The sequence below is a fragment of the Apteryx mantelli genome, chromosome 3 (genome assembly GCF_036417845.1).
Source record: "Apteryx mantelli isolate bAptMan1 chromosome 3, bAptMan1.hap1, whole genome shotgun sequence".
In the NCBI taxonomy this organism is placed as follows: domain Eukaryota; kingdom Metazoa; phylum Chordata; class Aves; order Apterygiformes; family Apterygidae; genus Apteryx; species Apteryx mantelli.
Genome location: NC_089980.1, coordinates 24,150,591 through 24,169,588, shown reverse-complemented (window position 1 = coordinate 24,169,588; position 18,998 = coordinate 24,150,591). Strand labels below are relative to the sequence as shown.

At 54.7% G+C, this 18,998-nt stretch overlaps 1 protein-coding gene across 2 annotated transcripts in view; it reads left to right on the top strand.

Annotated features, from left to right (window-relative positions):
- ITPKB (inositol-trisphosphate 3-kinase B) overlaps window positions 1-18,998 on the top strand; it is a 90,677-nt gene that overhangs the window by 56,546 nt on the left and 15,133 nt on the right. Inside the window, exons 6-8 of one of the 2 annotated variants that reach the window (XM_067292946.1) lie at window positions 3,732-3,833; window positions 4,997-5,068; window positions 7,404-9,661. In XM_067292946.1, coding sequence (XP_067149047.1) covers window positions 3,732-3,833; window positions 4,997-5,068; window positions 7,404-7,619 — 390 coding nt within the window. In that variant the 3' untranslated portion in view covers window positions 7,620-9,661. Of the gene's footprint in view, window positions 1-3,731; window positions 3,834-4,996; window positions 5,069-7,403; window positions 9,662-18,998 lie in introns of those variants that run through there. The other variant, XM_067292947.1, reaches the window with a different exon arrangement.

The window sequence follows — 18,998 nt, the reverse complement described above, 5'->3', positions numbered from 1 at the left end:
TAGCTGTGTTTTTAACCTGCAGACTTAGCTTGCATTATCTGCCCTTGAGCTATTTCTCTCAATTTTGTCTGAGCGCTCCCACTCTACAAGTAGCGCTGCAGCAGCTGTGCCCAAGCTGGCCATGCTTTTGCTCAAAGCTGCAGTTATCTCCCAGATTTCTGGAGATAACTGCAGGATCCTTTGGATGTCAGTTAGATGAGGAAGCCCATGGAATTTTTCTCCTGGCGAGCTGGCGGAGAACGGGCTGCAAATTTTGTGGTGAGAGGTATCTGGGCTGATGCTCAAATGGAGATGGCTTTTGTAAGCGGAGAGCACGTGTTAGCTACTGAAGGCTTGCACGACCTTAAGCAATGGCATATGCCCATTGATGGCTTGCGCTAAGGGCTGCAGCGTGCGGGCATGGAGCTCGCGTAGCAGCCGAAGGAGCTTGTTCAAGCTGTGGCTGCATTCCTGGAGGTGACTCAGGCTCCGGCCGCTGCCGTGGGAGTGGAGCCGGGCAGCCCTGGGCAACCCCAGGCAGTGCCTCGGGGCCGCTGCCGGCCACCGAGCAGCTCCAACCTGCGAGGAAATTGCCAGGGAACAGGGAAGAAGTTGCTCTTAGTGGAAATGAAGGCTTGGTTTCCAAATTTATGTTGGTTTGAGGAGTCCTTCTCTTGGTCACAGATCTTTTTTCTCCTCTGTGAGTCAGCCGGGATTTTCCCAGAATACCCATTTGTGTGTCTGCGGCCTTAAAGTCCTGCAGCACTCCTGACTTTGTTTTTCACCTGAGATCTTGGTGTCAAAATGATAGACATGAACCAAATGAAGCCACCCCCCAAACAAGCCTGTACAGCAGATTTTGCAGATTTTCTGGTAGCATTCCCTGTGACATGACCAGGCAAATAGCTCGCAAATGCAGGTGTTAGTCCACGGGTCTGAAATGCAGCCAGCAGGAGCAGGTCGCTCAGAGCTGCACGTGAAGGCGCTGGTGGGAAGGGGCACCTCTCTCCTGCAGCGGGAAACCCAGCGGAGCCGGTTGCATGTGGGGAAGAGGGCGCCTTCCTCTCTGGGCTGCCTCGCGGCCAGTGGCTCGTATTGCATTTACATCCACCCGAGCCGCTCGCAGAAAGCCACCAAACCCGAGGAGAAGCCCTCGCTGGGGTTTTCGGACACGCAGCAATGCAACGCACCCCTGCACGCCCCTCATGGCTGTCGTTTACGGCTCCCTAGAAGCAGTTTTCAGTGGTGGCTGTGGTGCTCGCCTGCTCCAGTGGCTTGTCCCCGTCCCCCCGCCAGCCCCGAGCATCGCCCGCTCCCACCGGCAGCACCCCCTGTGCGGTGGCCCACCGTGAGCGTGCCACGAGCCCTTCCCGCTCAGGACAACCCTTTGCCTAGTTCCCAGCACTGTTGTTTTGCTCGTGCTTATTAAAAAACTCAGGCTATATAAAAAACGAGTGGGCCAGCTGGGACCGAAACTCACGTACACTGTTTCTGCTCCCTGCTTGCTTGCTATAATCAAGAGTATCTGTCTATTTATAGTCCAACATGATATATCCTCCAGCAGTGTTTCTCAGCCTATGGTCTGGGGACGTTTAGTGGGCCTTACGGCAAAAGCAGGTCACAAGTGAAACACTGAAAATGAAAAATGTAAAGAAACAACGTCATATTCCCACACAGGCCAGCAAACACTGTGGAGGGAAGTAAAAGCAATAGCCAAGCATTCAGCGTTGCACCTCATTTTTAGCCGATCATAGGTGAAAGCCACTGTGAACCACCGTGTGATGTGGGTCGTGGATGTTTTCAAAGAGGTGAGGCAGCCCTTTAATTGGTGTTGAGAAGTGCTGGCCTCCAGGATTAATCCTCCTGCTGCTGCTAGGAGCTAACTAATTTGATCAAGGCTCTAATTGCTGCGATTCTCCTTAAATCCCTTGGCTTCTGGATTATTTTCCCCTAATCTAAAGCATTAACAGTTTGCACTGGTTCCTGGCTGGTTTTCTTCCTGCTTAGAAGAAGGGCTGTCGAGCAGGTCGTGCTGAGCTGTGTCACTGCATTTGACCTGTTCCTGGGGTCACGTCCCTGCATTAGGGAAAGAGGTTTTCAGTATCTTGAGCCTGCTGTGGAGCTCTCAGAAGAAATATCAGGAAAATTTTATTTAATTACAAGTGCCCCTGTGTTTTCTTCCCTACTGAGGATACTTCCCTGTGAGAAACGGGAGGGAACCCACCTTGCCTGTCAGTGGTGGCCTGAGGCCGTTGCTCTGCAGGCTACCAGCCGGGCTGATGCAGAAGCACTTATGCATGTTCCCACGCAAGCAGTGGGGAGCTGCGCGCATGCCCGAAGGGCAGGATTCGGCCCTGGGTGTGTGAGCTGGAAAGGGGGCGCAAGACGAGGGAGAGGCAGCAGCCCTGGGGACAGCGTGGGCCCGTAAGCTGAGTTGGCAGCTGCAGGACTGGGAACGAGGATGTAGACCCTTTCCCTTGCCCTACTCAGCTCCTAGTTCGTTTGGCGACCTTGACTATCTGGTTTTACCTCTTTAAAATAGAAATCTTCCTCTGCAAAAAGGAGATCGTGACACTTACCTAACTTTTTGGAGCACCCTGAAAATGTTAGAAACAGTAGCTATTAACAAAATCACCGTGGTCAAAGTCCCGTCGGGACGTGGCTACCTGGCCGGCAGCGCCGCGGCTCTGGAAACGAAACCGGTCGACCTGAGCTCTGCTCGGGCGACGCCGGGGCAAAGCGGGATTGCCAGTGCTGCGGTGGGGCGGAGGCCGGCAAAGGCCGCTTGCGATAGCCCTTATCAGCCCCCCTCACATTTCGGCTTTGTCGAGCGCAGCCCCCTTGGGGCCGGAGCACCTGTAAATGTCGTGGCTATTGACCCAGAGCAGCGGCATCCGGCAGGCCAGGGCACCGCGAGCAGGGAGTCGTTACGGGAGCAGCGTTACGGAGAGTCGCTTTGGCTTTCCTGAAGCCGGGGATTGCCTTATCTGAAAAGCCATCTGTGGTTTTCATTTATTTTTAGGAGCACTTAGAAGTCCATCTCCCTTCTCGGATGCTTTGTGGGAAGCGGTGCTCCGTACATGCGAAATTAGTGCTGTGGCACCTCTCCAAACTGATATCTATCGTCCCCCCGGGAGAGGGTGGGCCGGTTTCCGCACCGCGGCATCAGGCCTCGCGCGTCAGACGCGCAGCAGCGCGGCGCGCTTCCCCTGCGCGCCGCGTGCACACCGCCGCGCTGTGGCAAGCTGCTCTCGAAGCCTCTCCGCGCGACCACTGCAGCCACGCGGCCGGCGCAGAGGGAAGCAAACCCATGAGCACGTACACGGGTGTTTTATAATAGCCGCTGTGTGCGGGAAGCGAGCGCTGCCTGCCCGACCTGCAAAGGGAGTCGGGACGGTGAAACGCGTTGCTCCGAATCTCAGAGCCCCGGCGGTGCTGCGGCGATGGAGAGCGACCTGGGGACCTGCTCCGAGAGCCAGGTGGGCTGGGAGGAGGCGCTAGTCCCCCCGGAGCCTGGGCCGCCCGCTGTCCCCACCACCACGCCGAGCCTGGGAAGAGGCGGGGGGGAATGCGAGGCCGCACGCGGCACGGAGGGTTTATTATCCGTGGGCTATAAAATGACTTTTTATCGCCCACCATGACGACCCTTTGGCTGCCAACAAGGCTGGTTTGCATCCTGCTCCGGGACACCCCAAACCGGGGGCCGTTTCCTCTGGCTCAGCCCCCGCTCACGCCGCTTCCCTCTTTTCCAGAAAGAGGACGGCACCGTGAACCGGGATTTCAAGAAGACGCGGACAAAGGAACAAGTCACCGAGGCCTTCAGAGAGTTCACTAAGGGGAACCGTAACATTCTGGTGAGCCGGGGCGGTGGCGGGAGGAGGCTGCGGGCGCTGCCGGGCGCGAGGGGAGGTTCCTCCCCGCGGGGCTGCCTTGCCTCTCGCCAGCCCTCGGCCCCGCGGGGCCCCCGCCCCAGGAGACTCTCTTCTGCAATAGCGCGAAAAGTGGCGAAGAGAAACCACATCCTGGTGCGGGGGCGGGCTGAGGGTTTCCTCCCGGGCTCGCCCGCGGGGTCGGCAGCGGCCCCCTCCCCGGGGGCCCCGCGCGCGGCCGCCCGCCCTGCAGAAGGGAGGCAGGAGCGCTTCCTCGCTGCGCCGCAGGCTCCCGCCATCTGCATCTCCCCAGTTGCGCCGCTCTCCATTGCCAGGGGAATAAGAGATTTAGCGGTAAAAAATTTACACCGACTGTGTCAAATATCCTATTTGACAAACCAGTCCCATTTTAAGTCTCAATGTATAAAGGCCTCAAATGAAAGGTGGCAGCTGGAATGGCCCTGGCACTGCCGCCTCCAAAGGTTTGCTGTGACAAGAGCTGCCCAGGGACAACCCTGGGGGCTGTGGATGATGCTGCTGGGCTGCGTTTTATCCACCAAGAGCTTAGCACGCTCTCACGCCATCATGGCCTTGGTCTAGCTAGGGTCCTTCCATCAAATTATTGCATACAGTGACCCCCAAGTAGCCCCACACAGTCCAGGTGGAAACAATTTAATCACGCTGCCCAGACAGCTGCCGTGCCTGTCCCTGTGTTTCGCCCTTCTGCCCAGACCTGAGAATTGAATGACCAAAGGGGCCAGGAAGACCCTGGTGGTGCCTCCTGGCTGTTCCCAGCGATGCCCTCACAGGCGCCTTTGCCTTGGCCTGCATATGGGCAAGTCTGGATAGACTTAAAGCCCCAGGAGCTCGCGGGATGCCGTGGAGGCCAGAAGGAGGAGTGGGTCCCTGAAGAGACAGGACACGCTCCTGGAGGGAGGCCCGTCGGAGGCCACTGGGGCTGGGAGGCCGCCTGTGGCGCAGGGCCTGCCGGGGTGGCCAGGGAATGCTCGCCCTCAGCGTCTCTCCATGCGAATGCACTATCGGAGACAGTATACGGGAATAGAGGGGTTTTTTGTTTGCTCTGTACAGCGTTTTTTTTGTGTAGGCTTCCCACAGCACTGACAGCTTGTTTTTCTTTGCAATTCCAGAACAGTTACCTTAACCGGTTGAAGGGTATCCGTGCTACCCTGGAGACATCCCCATTCTTTAAGTGCCATGAGGTAATACTTACATTTCCTTCCTGCGGTGGAGTTTAGATAGATCTGTCTGTAAATGCAAATGGCTTAATCTCAGTTTATCCAAAGACAGAAGAGGAGTTGAAGTCAGCGGTCATAAATTTCTACAACTTGAATTTATTCTTATATATGTAGTTTCATAACCCTGTTTATCTAATATTTGCATGGAAGTATGGCTGATGACTGATGTAATGTTTGTGCATCTGACACAGGCTCAAATCTAATGAAAACCAGTGTTCATATGGATGGAAAGCGATATAGGAGTTATGCAGGCTGTTTATGGTTGTAGATGATTGGTAAAAATGCTCATTGTAAAAGTGTAAGGCTCTTCTTGAGAGAAATTCCTCTCTGAATGCAAATGTCAGGTATCATATGGCTGCCAGTTGCTCAGTGCATTCAGACAAGGCTTCAGTTTAGCTATAAACTGCCGATCATCCTCAAACTGCCCTCACAGAGCTTGCTGGGGCAAAACAGGCAAGACTCTTCCTTTGGAACAACTTTCCTTCAGAAATTCGTGTCCATGAAATCAACATTTTCTACAGTGAAATTTCAGTTCTAATTGGAAAATTAAGAGGAAGTACACCCTTTCTGGCCATTTCAACAGGAATTGGGATACTCCATTATTTAATTAATAACTTTGTTGATTTAGCATTGACTCAGAGTATTTGATATTGCATCTACTTAACCAAATATGAGACTGCATTTCCTTGGCACATGTTGTCCTATGGGAAGAAGAGCCTCGTAGGAACCCCTGACTCAAAGGGAGAGGGAGGCACAGCTTTACCTCCCCAGAGGCATCACTCTCCCTCTGACGGAGCCGTGGGAGCCGCCTTGGGACCTGCATGACCGTAAACCAACTGGGACCTGCATGACCGTAAACCAACTGGAAGATGCACGTAAATGTTGAAACCAAGTGTTTCAGGTCAGTTCAACAATGGAAACAAAATGCCCTGAAATGAAGTGGCAGTGTTTCATTTGAAAACACAGAAACAAAACACCTTTTCAAATTGTATTTGAAAGGAATTTCCACTTCTTAAAAAAATAAAAAGAAGAAACTTCAACTTTTTGTCCCACTTCAAGATGAAACGTAGCAGAAGTTGTGTCAAGTGCTGCGTGTCCCTCGTTGCCTCGGAGCAGTGCCCGCACTCGTCCGGGGCTCCTCCAAGGCACTGCAGGAAAATTCACCTACCAAAGACAGAAGAGTGAAGAACAACAGCAGAAGTCTCTTCCTTAAAGTTAAAATGGTCTATCCTGGCCAAGAGGGAACTATTATAGCTTATATGGAGAAGAACTGAAAATAAACATTTCTGGGGAGTAATATAAATCTCTGGACTTTGGACATTCTCCCAATGCATTAGAGGAGAAAGTCCTCAAAAATGTAAATTCATAAGAACATATCCACTTCTGGTGAAGTCAGAGACAATGATGTGCTTCACCTTTCCACAGTAGTAGTAGCGCTAGACACCGAGGTAAGAAGAAATGAAGAGTGGAAACAGCTCCCAAGCTTTTCTGAGCTTTCCTTGGCCAGTTTGGTGAGGACTCTCCACAAAGAGAGCCAGGCAGGACACAGTGATACAGTGCAAGGAAGGAAAGCTCAGCCCCGTTTTGCCTTTCAGACCCAAACACAAGCACCCGTTGGCTTCCCAGAGGCTTGCACAGGCCAATATCTGCTGCAGGATTTTCCCAGAAGCCAAACAGAGTATGAAAGAGCTCTTCAAAGCAGATGCAGCAGAGTAATTCACAGAAAAGAAAACTCATGTGTATGTGCCTCTGTAGCACGTGTCCCCAGTGCTCAGTAAAAGCCAGGGGGTATATTCCAGGTGGCATGGGAGTGCAAATGAATGGCGTTTCAGGCAGGAGACTAAACTTCGCATGTAACTTGCTTACTGCATAACCACTTCCTGAGGTGATGCCTGCAAGATTGCTGAGCACAGATAGCACTAATCATTCATAAAGAATCGAGCTGTGGAATAATCTTAATCTGAAGGTGAAGACAATTCATCTCTTTCCCTCCCCAAGGACCTCAACTTAGTCTCTGAAATTACATCTCAATCTTTCATGCTCATATTTTTGTGATCCTTTTCTTATGCCAAAAGCTGGGATTTGTACGAGTAAATGAGGTGGTTTAAATGCCTGATTTACATGTGCAAACACAGCTGGCAAGCACAAATCTTAGTTTTGCTCATGCAAAATCTTGGCATCGCCTATTGCAAATGCAGCCTTAGATAAGGTGTTTGAAAAACCCGAGGCTGGCTGAGAAGGGCATAGATGCATTTAATGAAAAGCAGAAGCACGACTAACTGGTCCCCTCTCTCTGCAGGTAATTGGGAGCTCCCTCCTTTTCATTCATGACAAAAAGGAACAGGCCAAAGTCTGGATGATTGATTTTGGGAAAACCACGCCACTGCCAGAGGGACAAGTTCTCCAGCACAATGTGCCCTGGGTAGAGGGGAACAGAGAGGACGGCTACCTCTGGGGGCTCGACAACCTCATTCAGATCCTAACGGAGTTGTCCCAGAGCGAAGACTTGCATTAAAACCGGGCGTCCAACTCTGCCACTACCCCGAATCCTGCCCCCCAACTGACTCTTCTGAACTGCACTACAAGACACTTTCCAAACCTTGCCCTTCCGATTTTAAAGCTATACTCTCCCTATTTAAGGTGTTTTTGTTGTGTTTTTTTTAGGGTTTTTCTTTTTTTTCTTTTTTGTAAATACATAGCTAACCTGCCAGAACAAAAGCTGAACTTGAAACCTCGGCGTCACAGATTTGGTGAAAGCGTGCAGCGGTGCCAGCCGCGAGCGGCGTGGGAGGGTTTGGTTAGGCAAGCGCGTGCTTTTCCTATCACGTTGCTGTCTCTCGTGCGGCCAGACTTTAGGAGGGCCGCCCTGCCGCCGCGGCCTCGGCGGCTGCCCCGGGGCGCTCCTGCAATGGTTCGTCTGGAGAGCCCCTGGGTGGCCAGGGCCAGCGGCAGCCAAGGCAGGGGATAGCGGGGCGGGAGCCCTTCGGTTGTCTTCGCTGACACCTTTCGCCCTGGGAAACCAGCCGCGCTGAGTCCTTAAGAGTCGCTGGAAAGGCGGATGCAGGGTTTTCCTCCCTCTGCCCGAGGCATCCCGTTAATCCCGTGGAGGTTGCTCGCCCACCTTTGCGCGGCCGTTTGCTTTCCCCAGCTGCAGGCGGGCGCCCGGCGGGTGGTGACGCGCGGGGACCTCCGACCTGCAGCCCTCGGGCAGCGCTGGGGGAGAGGAAAATGGTTTCTAAGGGGCCACTGCGAGGCCTAAGCAGCCGTCCCGGCGGGTGGAGGCGCCCGCGGCTGCGGCGGCAGGAGACGGGCTGCCGCCGCCGCGCGGCAGCTCTCGAGGTGGCCGCGGGACCGTGCCTGGCAAAAGGGAGGCGGCGCGAGGCCAGCCCACGCCGTCCCGCTTCCCGCAGGGCTCGCCCCGCCGGCTCTGCGCAGAGCGGGCCGCGCGCGCGGCCGCTGCCGCGTCCCGTGGAAACAGCCAGTTCCCGCCGAGGGTGGAGGCTATTTTTTAACTTCCTGGAACATTTGAACTAAGCAGCTTGCTCACATCAGAGCTGGCTCGCTAAAGGTCAGCCATCGGCAGGGCGGCGGGGAGGGGAGGCCGTGGCCGCGTTTGATCTTCGGGGCGAGCCCGGACGTCCCTCGGACGGAGGACGCGGGGCGCGCGGGGAGCTGAGGTCGCGCGCTGTTGTGCAGGCCGCTCTCCACGAGCCTGGCCGGGGTCAACCCCTCGCTCGCTCGATCCCCAAAACCACTGTCTCGTCTCAGTCCCCGGGAGCGGAGCTGGAGGGCCCCTCGGCTGCCGTCGGGTGGCCACAGCTTCCTCCGCGAGGGAGGTCTTCTCCTGGCAGCGATAAGGAGGAGAAGGATTTGGCCATCGGTTGTTCTGCAGCCATGCCCCAGCCTCTTTCCCGAAGATTAAAATCTCCTAAATTTTTTTTTCAGTCCGTATCTCACCAGGCATATGTCTCTCGCTCCCATAATGCCATTGTAAATGGTTGCACTGTTTTAGCTCCTTGCCAGGCTTCCTAGAATAGCCCAGGTGGAAGTGCCTTATAGACATGCCTCTGTTACATTAGTGTCATGGAAAAGGTTGGGGTTTTTTAAGTTATATTTATTTTCATCCCATTTTAATTGCACAAAACACTAAAACTTAATGCATGGAATCCCTCCTTTTTTTTAAAACTGTGTTTTTAGTTTTTAAATCATCCCTTTTCCAGCTTTGGAAAAAGGATTTGAACAGATATGCATAGATATGAACCAGTTATCGCTGTACTTTAGCTTTGAGTTGCTCTTACATATGTATATTATTTTTTAAGCCTGTTTATAAACCAGATTCCTTGCTTTGTGGCTTCGAAAGAAGCAGATTGTTTCTCTCAGATGTCTTATGCCTTTCTGGAGGCTGGAACGGTTGCTGTGAGGTGTTTTCCCCACTCCCACCTCCCCTTTCGGTCATTGGGTAACACAGAGAAAAATCCGAACTGTTCAGCAACACCAACGCACAGTGCCTGTAAAAAAGTCCTGTAACTTTCCAAATAAAGGCATATGGGAACCATTCTTCTGGGTGAACTGTCCGTGTCCGCGGCGCGACCCGCTGGGCAGGAGCTGGTTGTCGCGTCCGTACTGATCTGGGGTCCGGGCCCGGGTCTGGTTACCCGGCACACGCTGGGAGCAGCGCTGCGTAAAAGCAAGAGTAGAAGAGGACCCTCAGCCCTGGGAGGGCTCTTGGGTGAAAGGGAACTGGGTTTGTGCGGGGGAGAGAGCAAAGCCAGGGCCGCCTGGCTGCCTGCCGTTTCTGCAGAGGGATCACCCGGTGCCCCGACCGCCCGCGCCAGCCCGGGCCACCGCGCTGCAGCGCCTCCGCAAAGGGCCTTCGCTCTGCTCCTTCCCTGCCTTTATCGCTGCTGCAGTACGAAGGTTTCCTATGAGAAGGTGCCGTTGCTCCTCGCTGAGTGGTAAACGGGATCAAGGGCCACGAGGAAAAATTCCTGATTGGTTTTCCACTGAGGGAGAAATCAGGCCGTAGAGCCTGCAGACGTCTTCAGTCCCACTCGGTTGCTCTTACAAGCACAAGACAGCACGCGCCTGTCCGGGGGCTGCCCTTAAAGAAATTCAGGTTTAATACTCAGTGCCTGGACCTCCGAAAGCAACCTGGTCTGGAGAAGGGTCCCTGAAGCATCTCTGCTGCTTGCCACAGCTCCACTAAAAGAAACTACGGGAGAAACCCAACATAGACTTCACTTAAGGACTAGAAACTTCTTGCCGTGAAAAAGAGCTTGTAGTATTACAAACGCATCTGACGCTGCTCTAACCGTACTTAGCCGCCTCTCGTGGGCCACGCGGGAGACATGCAACGCTCGTTTGACCACCCCGCTGGCCGCCCGCCGGGCTGGCAGCACCCTGGAGCGAGGGTGCCCTTCCCGGGCGCTTCCCCGGCAGCCCGCGAGCCGCGGCGCCGCTTGCGGGGCTGGACCGGCGGGAGGAGGCCCGCGGATCAGCGGGGCGCCCTGCGCTTGCACAGGAGCGGCGGGAGACCTTCAGGCGGCGCCGAGGCCGCTGCTGTCGAAGCATTCGAGTGGGCTCCCAAAGCAGCGCTGCGAGGGGCGAAGGCACCCTGCCCAGGTGGTACGTGGAGCCAGGACAGCTAATTATCTTCTTAACTATCTAATTAGCCGGTTCCTTTAAAAATGTACCTCCTATTAATGAGCTTTTGAGCAGGGTGCTGGGGGCCAGCTGGGAGCCCTCTTAGAGCTGCAGGGCTTTGCTGCCCTGACTGGGGATACCTGAGCCTTGACTCCTGCGCTGCACTGCCTAAGTGCCTGGCCCCTGTTTTGCAGGAATTTCGGCAGCCACGCGAGGTGGGGGAAAGCAGGGTGCTGCGGCTGTTGGTCTGTGCTGCTGCTGGGGCAGGTTGCAGCAGGGGGGTGCTGGGCAGGCCAAATAGCACCTGGGGGGCCCTTGCGCTGAGCCCCCCCTTGCTTGCAGGTGTGTTTGGCAGCTCCTGGTTCCTGCCCCTTTGGAAATGACACATGCTGGTGTCTGGCTCATGTTGGGGGCCTGTATGCCCCCCCACCCCCACCCCGTGAGAGCTGCTGCTAGTGCAAATCTTGGTGTTTGACCTCCAAAAAGAGTTCTGCTTGAGGTGTTTCTTTCTGTGCTAGCTTAAAAATGAGCCCAACTTCCACCTCCAATTCCCCTCCCTGTTCCCTTTAACACCACCCTGCATGCTGAGTGGGGGTTAAAATTGCTGCTTCCTAATGCAGCAAGGGGTGAGGAAGTATTTTTACCTCCTCTGCAGCGCAGCTGGGCTCCCCCCCCTTGCTTGGCCTGGGGTGTCCCTGGGATCAGCAGCCCTGGTGGAGGCAGATGGCTTCCCCGGCTGCTGGGTGTTCCTCCTGCAGACCGGGAGGTGGCAATGCTCCCCTAGCAGTATGCCTCCAGCCGGACCTCTGGATGGGAGAGCAAAAGCATAAAGCACAAATCCTGGTGCGATGGATCTGTGCGTGTGAGACCAGTTGCATTTCTGCCAGAGGCAGGAGGACTCGCACCCCATGCAAGGTCCCTGGCACCAGGAAGGTGCCAGCATTGGCACACAAGGGGCACGCACCCATGTGCGTGGCATGGGAAGGGGTCTCACGCTTGTCACTGAAGCGTGGCAAGGAAGGATTTATTTGGGGGTTTAATCTTCTGAGAGATGCCCCAGCGGCTCATGTCTCTTACACTGGTAGGCTTTTTCCTTTTGACTCCTACCTTTCCCTCCACCCTTAGACCACTTTCACATTGCAGGGTTATGTGAGTATAGCTCATTGCTTATAAATAGGTGATTTTCTTCCCTTCCCCCTGAAGTGAAGGCAAAGCTCGGCAGGAGGGTGCCCTGCGCCAGGCTGGCTAAGGGGAGAGGCAGTGTCCCGGGAGCCCCGCTGCTGCTGCATTTCATGCAAGGATGGGTTGTGATTTCTTCTTCTTCCCCCAGCCACCCAAGGCTGTTCAGTGTCTCCACGGGAAGGCTGTGCTTCCACCCAGGAGCAGCCAGGGAGCAGAGGAGAGCTGCAGATCTGCTCCTTCCCCAAACTCAGATTAAGGCACAGACTAAGCAGGGTAGTAAAGCCGGAGCTGTCTCCAGCAGTGCTGGTGGGTCCGGGGTCCTTGGCTGTCCCGTATGGCCTGAGAAGTGATGGGCACGGTACTGCGTCCCTGCATCGAGCAGGAGAACTGGGTCGTTTCTGGGCAGGTGGTGGGGGAGAGCCCGGCTCGCCACCCCTCGCCTCCGGTGGCCTCCAGGTTCGGGACACGCAAGGAGGCCCAAGGCCCAGCAAGGCTGCCGGGGCCGCCTCTGAGCAGCGAATGCACCTCCCTCCTCTAGAGACCAGATCTGATCAAAACCTCCGCCAGAAGCTTTCAGACCGGCCAGGACCGGTGGCAGTGAGGGGACCCTTTCCTGGGCGCCTTTCAGACGGGGAGTTTGGGCTGTCCTTGCTGGGACTGTGCTAGAAAATCCCAGCAAGGGCACCCTGCCGCGCATCCTGGCAGGACGGGGACAGAGAAGCAGCTGGAGGGCGGCTGGGAGCCTTTTGGGATCCAAAGGTCCAGGGAAGGCTGGTGGGGGGAGAAGGGAATAGAGGGTGAGTGGCCAAGAGGGCAGAGCTTGCACTGCAGCTGGCACCGCTCAGGACAGGACACCTCATGGAGGGGGCTCCAAAGCAAATCCCAGCCAGGAAACAGCTGGAGGAAGCTTTGCAGGAGGTGTGCTGCTTGGGCCCTGTCAGCTGGTCCTGCTGCCGGCGCCTGCTCGGGGCTGGTGCCCTTCGCTTGCCAGGGCTCTGTGCCCGCTGCAGTCCTGTGGTGTTAACAATTTCAGACCTGCAAAATCCGATCAGCTCTCTCCCCTTGCTATTTTCCATTACTAGGGTTCAAACACTTTCCCTGATGTAAAAAAAAATAAAATCCCGTACTCCAAATGGCCCAGACAAAGGAGCACAAAGGGAAACAGAGGCACAAAGTGATTTGTTCAAAGTCAAACAGCTGAGCAGGGGCAGAGCCAGAAAACCAAGTTCAAGTACTTTAATTTCTAGTGACTGTCTTATCTGTTAGAATATGCTATGCTTTCCCTCTGAAATACTTCATATGCTGATTTTGCTGATAAGAATTCAGGGATTTTTTTTCTTGCAAGGATGCACACAAACCAGCTCCTCCTATTCCAAAAATGGGTTTTGAATCAGATATAGGAACATGAGAGGGAAAAAAAAATCTCTAGAAGTGAGCTAGAGGGAGGTGCTACAAATGGGTGGCTTTCCCTGTTTGTAATGAATCTGTAGCAAACTGTGGCTTAAAAAGAAATATTTTTCACTACAGCATTGCCAGTGCAGTATCTTTTGCTAGTGCTATACTTGGATTTTGTTTATACTGAAGAAAAAAGTGGGGGGGGGGGAGGATGAGGAGGGAAAGCAGCTTCAGGATCGACTCTGCAGGTTACGTCCCCCTCCTTGCAGCTCAAAACCAGGAGCTCCAGTATGCGAGAGCTGGTGGCACACTCCGCTGAGGTCCTGCCTAAAAGAAAACCTCCTGCATCTGCCCTCAACCATGTGAGAGCGCCGAGGGCAGCGAGATATGAGCTCTTTTTCCCTTTGGTGTGGAGCCTCGGTGGGCCGGGGCCGCCCGCGCGGGTCCCCTCTGTGCCCGCCTGGGAGCGGGGCCAGGGCCGCAGCGGTTCGAAGGGGGCGCAAGGGAAAGCAGCCAAGACCGGCAGCGCCTCTTGCAGAAGTCACGTGTGCGCCTTTCCCAGGGGATGGGGAGAAATCCGCGGCTGTGCTCTCGCCTGCCTTCGACCCACGAACATCTGGGTGCCGCCCGGCTCCTTTTCCCCGCGAGCCGCCTCGTCCCGGTGGCGTGCGCTTCGTGGTGGAGCCGGGAGCCCCCGTTTTGGGCCCTGCCGCCTGCGGGGCCAGGCCCCCGGGACGCGCGCTGGAGGCTGCGTGGGAATCCAAGGCCCCTCCGTTCCCACGCTTTTTTTTTTTTTTTTTTTCCTAAAAAGTATAAATAAATCTGCCCGTGACATTCGCGAGGGTTAGGCCAGCATCAGCCGAAACAAAAACAGCGCCGAGTGCACCGCCGCAGGGGGAAGCAAAGCCACCGCCGCAGGGCCCCAGTAAGCCATGGAGAGCCCGAGGGCCGGCTTGGGCGCGCAGCGGTGACGGGTGGCGCAGGGCATGCCTGCATAACCCGGGCACGCTCGGGAGGCGTCAAAACTACTGCTGAGACTTTTTTGCATAATATTTGCTGCTCTTATTCCTACCTGAACTTCATGTTGGTGAAACAGTGGCAGTTGTGAAAAATGAAGTGCTTTCTTCTGCCAAGCAGATGCTGCCTGGACGGAGTCCAAGCACGTGTGCTGGCCTTGCTTTGGCTGTACGAGCCTCACGGGAAAGGGAGGCCTTGCCTGCACCAGGCGCAATTTTGCTCTTTCCCCGCGTGGCACAGTCACAGCCAAAACCAGGGCTCACTTGGCCGCGGTCTGCACCTGCCCTGGTGTTTGCCGAGGCCCCTGCGACCCCCAAAAAGAGGAGCCTCCGCATCTCTCGTGCTCTTTGACGGCACCAGTAGCTGCTCTTGCCTTTCTCCCTAGCCGAGGGGAGGAGGGAGAGGGAAACCTGTTCGCTGGATCCTCGGCTGTGGCCAGTTCGGCCGCTTGCGGTGCCGAGCGCAAGGCCTGCTGCTGGCGCGGCGCCGGGGCTCTTGGCGGGGTCCCTCCCGAGGCCCGACCAGCGAGCAGGAAACCTCTGCAGGTCCTGTGTCTCCCTGGAGACCTCCCTGGCTCATCCGTGCCCTCCCCGCGCGCGGCTCCCCCGTGTGCGCGGGCGTCCCCGTGCACCGCTGCTTTCGCCTGGCGGCACGCTTTCCGCACTAACAGCGATGCCCCCGCGCCGGCTTGACTTCGTTTCGTTGCTAATGCGATCGCACGCAAACGAGCGCTCGGCTGCCCCCAGGAACGTGTCTTCCTGGTCGTACGCGGGGGTGTCCAGCGTGCTGCTGCCGCAAAACCCGGGGCCCCAAAGGCGGCTAGAGCACGAGGCAAAGCCGCCGCCTGCCCGGGTGGCGAAACGCCTCCTGCCGTGGCCACCAACCTTCTTCCTCCCCTCCAGGGCCACGCGCCCGGCCCTGCTGTGTGCACGTGTGAGGCTGTGCACGAGGATTTTGCAACACCCTGGGGTACTGGAGCCATGCTGGCAGGCAGCGGTTAGCAGTGATTTAAGGTGTCCCCAGGTGTTTTTGGGTGCTGCCCTCCAACCCCTGGAGGAAGCTTTATGGACCATGGTGCTCCAGGCCTCGGTCTCCCACCAGCAGGCAGGGGGGATCTGGTGAAGGCTACATGAGGCATCGCTATTTATTTATTTTTAACAGCCTCTGCATCTGAGCAAATGAAAAATATGCTATTTAAAGGAAAGGATAGAAAATTTTGCCTGTTTTCCTCTTTGTTTTGCCATGTTCAGACCGAATCTTTGCATAACCCTGTGCAACGGCACGTCCTGGAGGTCTTTGGTTACAGCGACAGTTATATTGTAGACGGTCCAATTCTGGCACCTCCAACCAGCGAGGTAGTCCCAAGGTGAGCGGAGGTGACCAGCCATGGGATGAGCATCCACAAAAAAAAAAAGCGCAGTCCAAGGTTAAAGTGCACGATTTACGGAGGGATTGCTAACAGGCTGGAAAAGGGGTCTCACGGGAGCCGATGTGCCTGCGTGGGCCAGTGTCGTGAGCTGATGCCGGAGAGGTCTCGAGGGCGGGCTGTGTCTCCTCTTTCTTTCTCATCCGAGAAACCTTGGTTTCAGGAGGTTGCAGTGACCTGGTGAGCCTCCAGGGTGGGATGGCGAGGGGTCTCACCAACCCTCCTGTGGCCCTGCGGGATTTGCCCGTCCCCTGTGGAGAAGGGTGCGAACTCGGCTTGGAGCAGCTCACGCCACCAACCGCACCTGCCCTCAGCGCGGCCAAAACCACTGGGCAGCAGCTTGAGCTCATGCGATGACAAATGCGAGCATAATTTATAGATGGAATTTAATTTTGATTTAGTTGGCCTAGAACCAAGACCCTTTCTTTAGAAACATGCAACCCTCTCTAATTTTGCTGGTAGCGCGATGCCCGTTTGCAGGAACACCCCCCAGGTGCTCCTCTGGTGACCTCCCGTGCCAGGTTTCAGAGGAGATGGGGAGAACGAAGCCAACGCGCTGGGGGCGTTCACAGGGTCTGGCCCTGGGTAACGAACCGGCCGTGAAGCAGCTGGGAGCCAGGCAAAACATAGCCTTTTTCTAAAATTAGACCTTGGGGAGGTCCTTTTCCTAGAACAAACCTTTTCCATTCGGGGAAGAAACAGAACTTTTAATTCCACTTTCTCTTTTGGTTGAGGTGGTTGGCTCGCCTTAAAGGCAGTCAAAGGAACACCAGCACGTCGCAGTGTGATCGAGGACGGCTCCCAAGCCAGTCGCGTGGTACCTGGTAAAGGGTGCCCGTACCACCCCTTCGGGGGCCCCCACCCAGTTTTGGCCCAAGACTCCTGCTTTTGGTCCCCACTGTTTGCACAGTGCTGGGGCAAGAGCCAAACATCCCTTGGGGCACGTTGGCTCTCCCAGCCCTCCTGGCCCCCAGGCAGTGGGTGCCCCTGCAGCCAGGTGCCAGACGGCAGAGCAAGGGGGGGGCTCTGCTCCAGTGAAAACCCTTGGTGTAGAGTGATCGGACAGAGAGGATGGTGCTAACACTATATATAGAGAACGGAAATTTAGAAACGGGGCATCACTGGAGATGCAGCTACTGTCAGCCTGGCCATGAGCAAGCCGATGTTGACTAATGCCGCAAGAGGCTTAGACATTGCAATGCAGACCACTGCTGTACCCAAATTTTAGGCTGCTTAGACCCTGGTGGGAGGCACACCTCCAAAGTCAGATGTCTCCTATAAGGCTTGGAGAGGCTTGGGCACCTTGGGAGGGCAGCCACAAGAGCCAGCAGGGAAGCGTCTGACTACATCTGGTAGTTTAAAATATTCATGTCTGGAATAATGTTTGGTAATGAAAAAGAGCCAGATCACATTATTTTGTGTATGTGTTCATATGCAACTGCAGTGAAGGGGAATTCATGACACAATAAAGCCAGGCAGTGCTCAATAAATGTCATTCAAACTGACAGCTGCTCAACTCCGAAGAACAAGTGCCACCTCCTGGGCTAATGGTGAGAGCTAAAATTCCCTGTGGCAAGGGCTGGCTGCATGCGGCGGTTCTCCTGCCAGCGCTGTGTCTATAAATTCAGATCATAACTTTTGCACAGCCCCCTATTTAGCATGTATGTACACCTTGCTCTCATGGGCCCAGGCCTGCTGCCAGCTGCTGCGACTTCTGCACACCATAACTCACCACTGCGGAGGCTGAGTTTAATCCTGCTCACGTTGGGTGCTCATGTCCCATTGCCTCCACAGGCAATGGTCCTTGTTTTTGTGCAAGTCCCTGTTGATGATGGGGACATCCCCTGCTGCCGATGTCCTGCTGGATTCCCTCTTGGAGAGCATGACCATGAGGAAGAAGAAACTGCAAGGTCCTAGCTCAACAACAGCAGCAGCATGAAGCCTGAGCTGGGTGGGTTTTGTAAAGAGGAGCATCAAACATGCTTGGACAACCTGAGTGAGGCATTTCTTCCAGCAGCTGGCCTACAAATAGTAAATTAGTGCTGTCAGGCAGTAGATTTCTCTCCCAAGGAAGAAGCCTCTGCTGGCACTAATGCTGGCCAGGGGGTAGCATTTTTGTTTTCCTTGGAGATTTCAGTTCAGGAGTGTTTTTGTCCTCCCAGGTTCCTAACCTCAGCATGCAGAACTAAAATGTAAATGACAATAGGCTTAAGTATACTGATCCACGTCTCAGTCCAAAGTTACTTAAGACCTTGGTATGTGATATCAGTCTTTAGCGTATGCATGTACAGCGCTCTGGCTACTTCATTTTAATTTCCTCCATGGACACACTTAATGTGCACTAAATGCAAGAAGTATGCTGTTGGGCACAAGGACATTCCTACTGGGCTTTAAATTCACGTCTTCTTCTACAGTGCTGTAATTTTCCTTGGCAAATAAGCTCCAAAGTAGCCTGTAATTGTAATACTAGTTTCTAGAATCAGCTGCTCGCCTCTCATAGCTTCATTCAAAACTGAATGCTTATTTGGACTGCACAATTTCAAGATTTTGACCTACTACATACATGGTTTCTGCCTGCTGATGCACTGCTTGAGGAGAGCTGTGGGGGGGGGTACACAGGGAATCTCCACCTCCTCAACGGCTGGAGGTTTGCTGCATGTGGTCTCCTGGAGACACCCAGCACACCAGGAGCAAACATCAGGGGCACTCATCGGTCATCTAATTTCCTGAATTTCTGGATGATGGCTCTCTCTGGGTTCAAGGTGCTTTCAGGAAGGGGGGGTTTTGGTCCCAACACCAGCAGCTCTGATGTTTCTGTCCCTTGGAGAAGATGCAGCAGCTGCAGGCTGTGTTCATCACCTCTTGCCTCTCTGACTCTCTTTTTCCCCACTGAAAACCTCACGGGTTTCTGCCTCTTGATGCCAGCATGCTCCCTGAGAGTGAGGCACTGATAGTCTGCAAGGCTCAAAAACTGTCATACAGCTGCAAGCACTTGTCCCTCTGGGTGAGTGAAGTACCTGGATGAAAATAAGGTGTAGGGTTTTTTCTAGTGGCTTATCCACTTTCAATAAGTTCTAGTTCTTGACCTCCCACTTGTGCATGATGGCAGTTGAATTTTTTTCCTCTCCTTCTGAAATTACTGCATTAGGAGGTCTCTAAAAAATTCTTTTTCAAGATAATTATTCCAGGTCTCTCTAGTGAATTCTACCATGTGATGGGGTGTCTGCATGG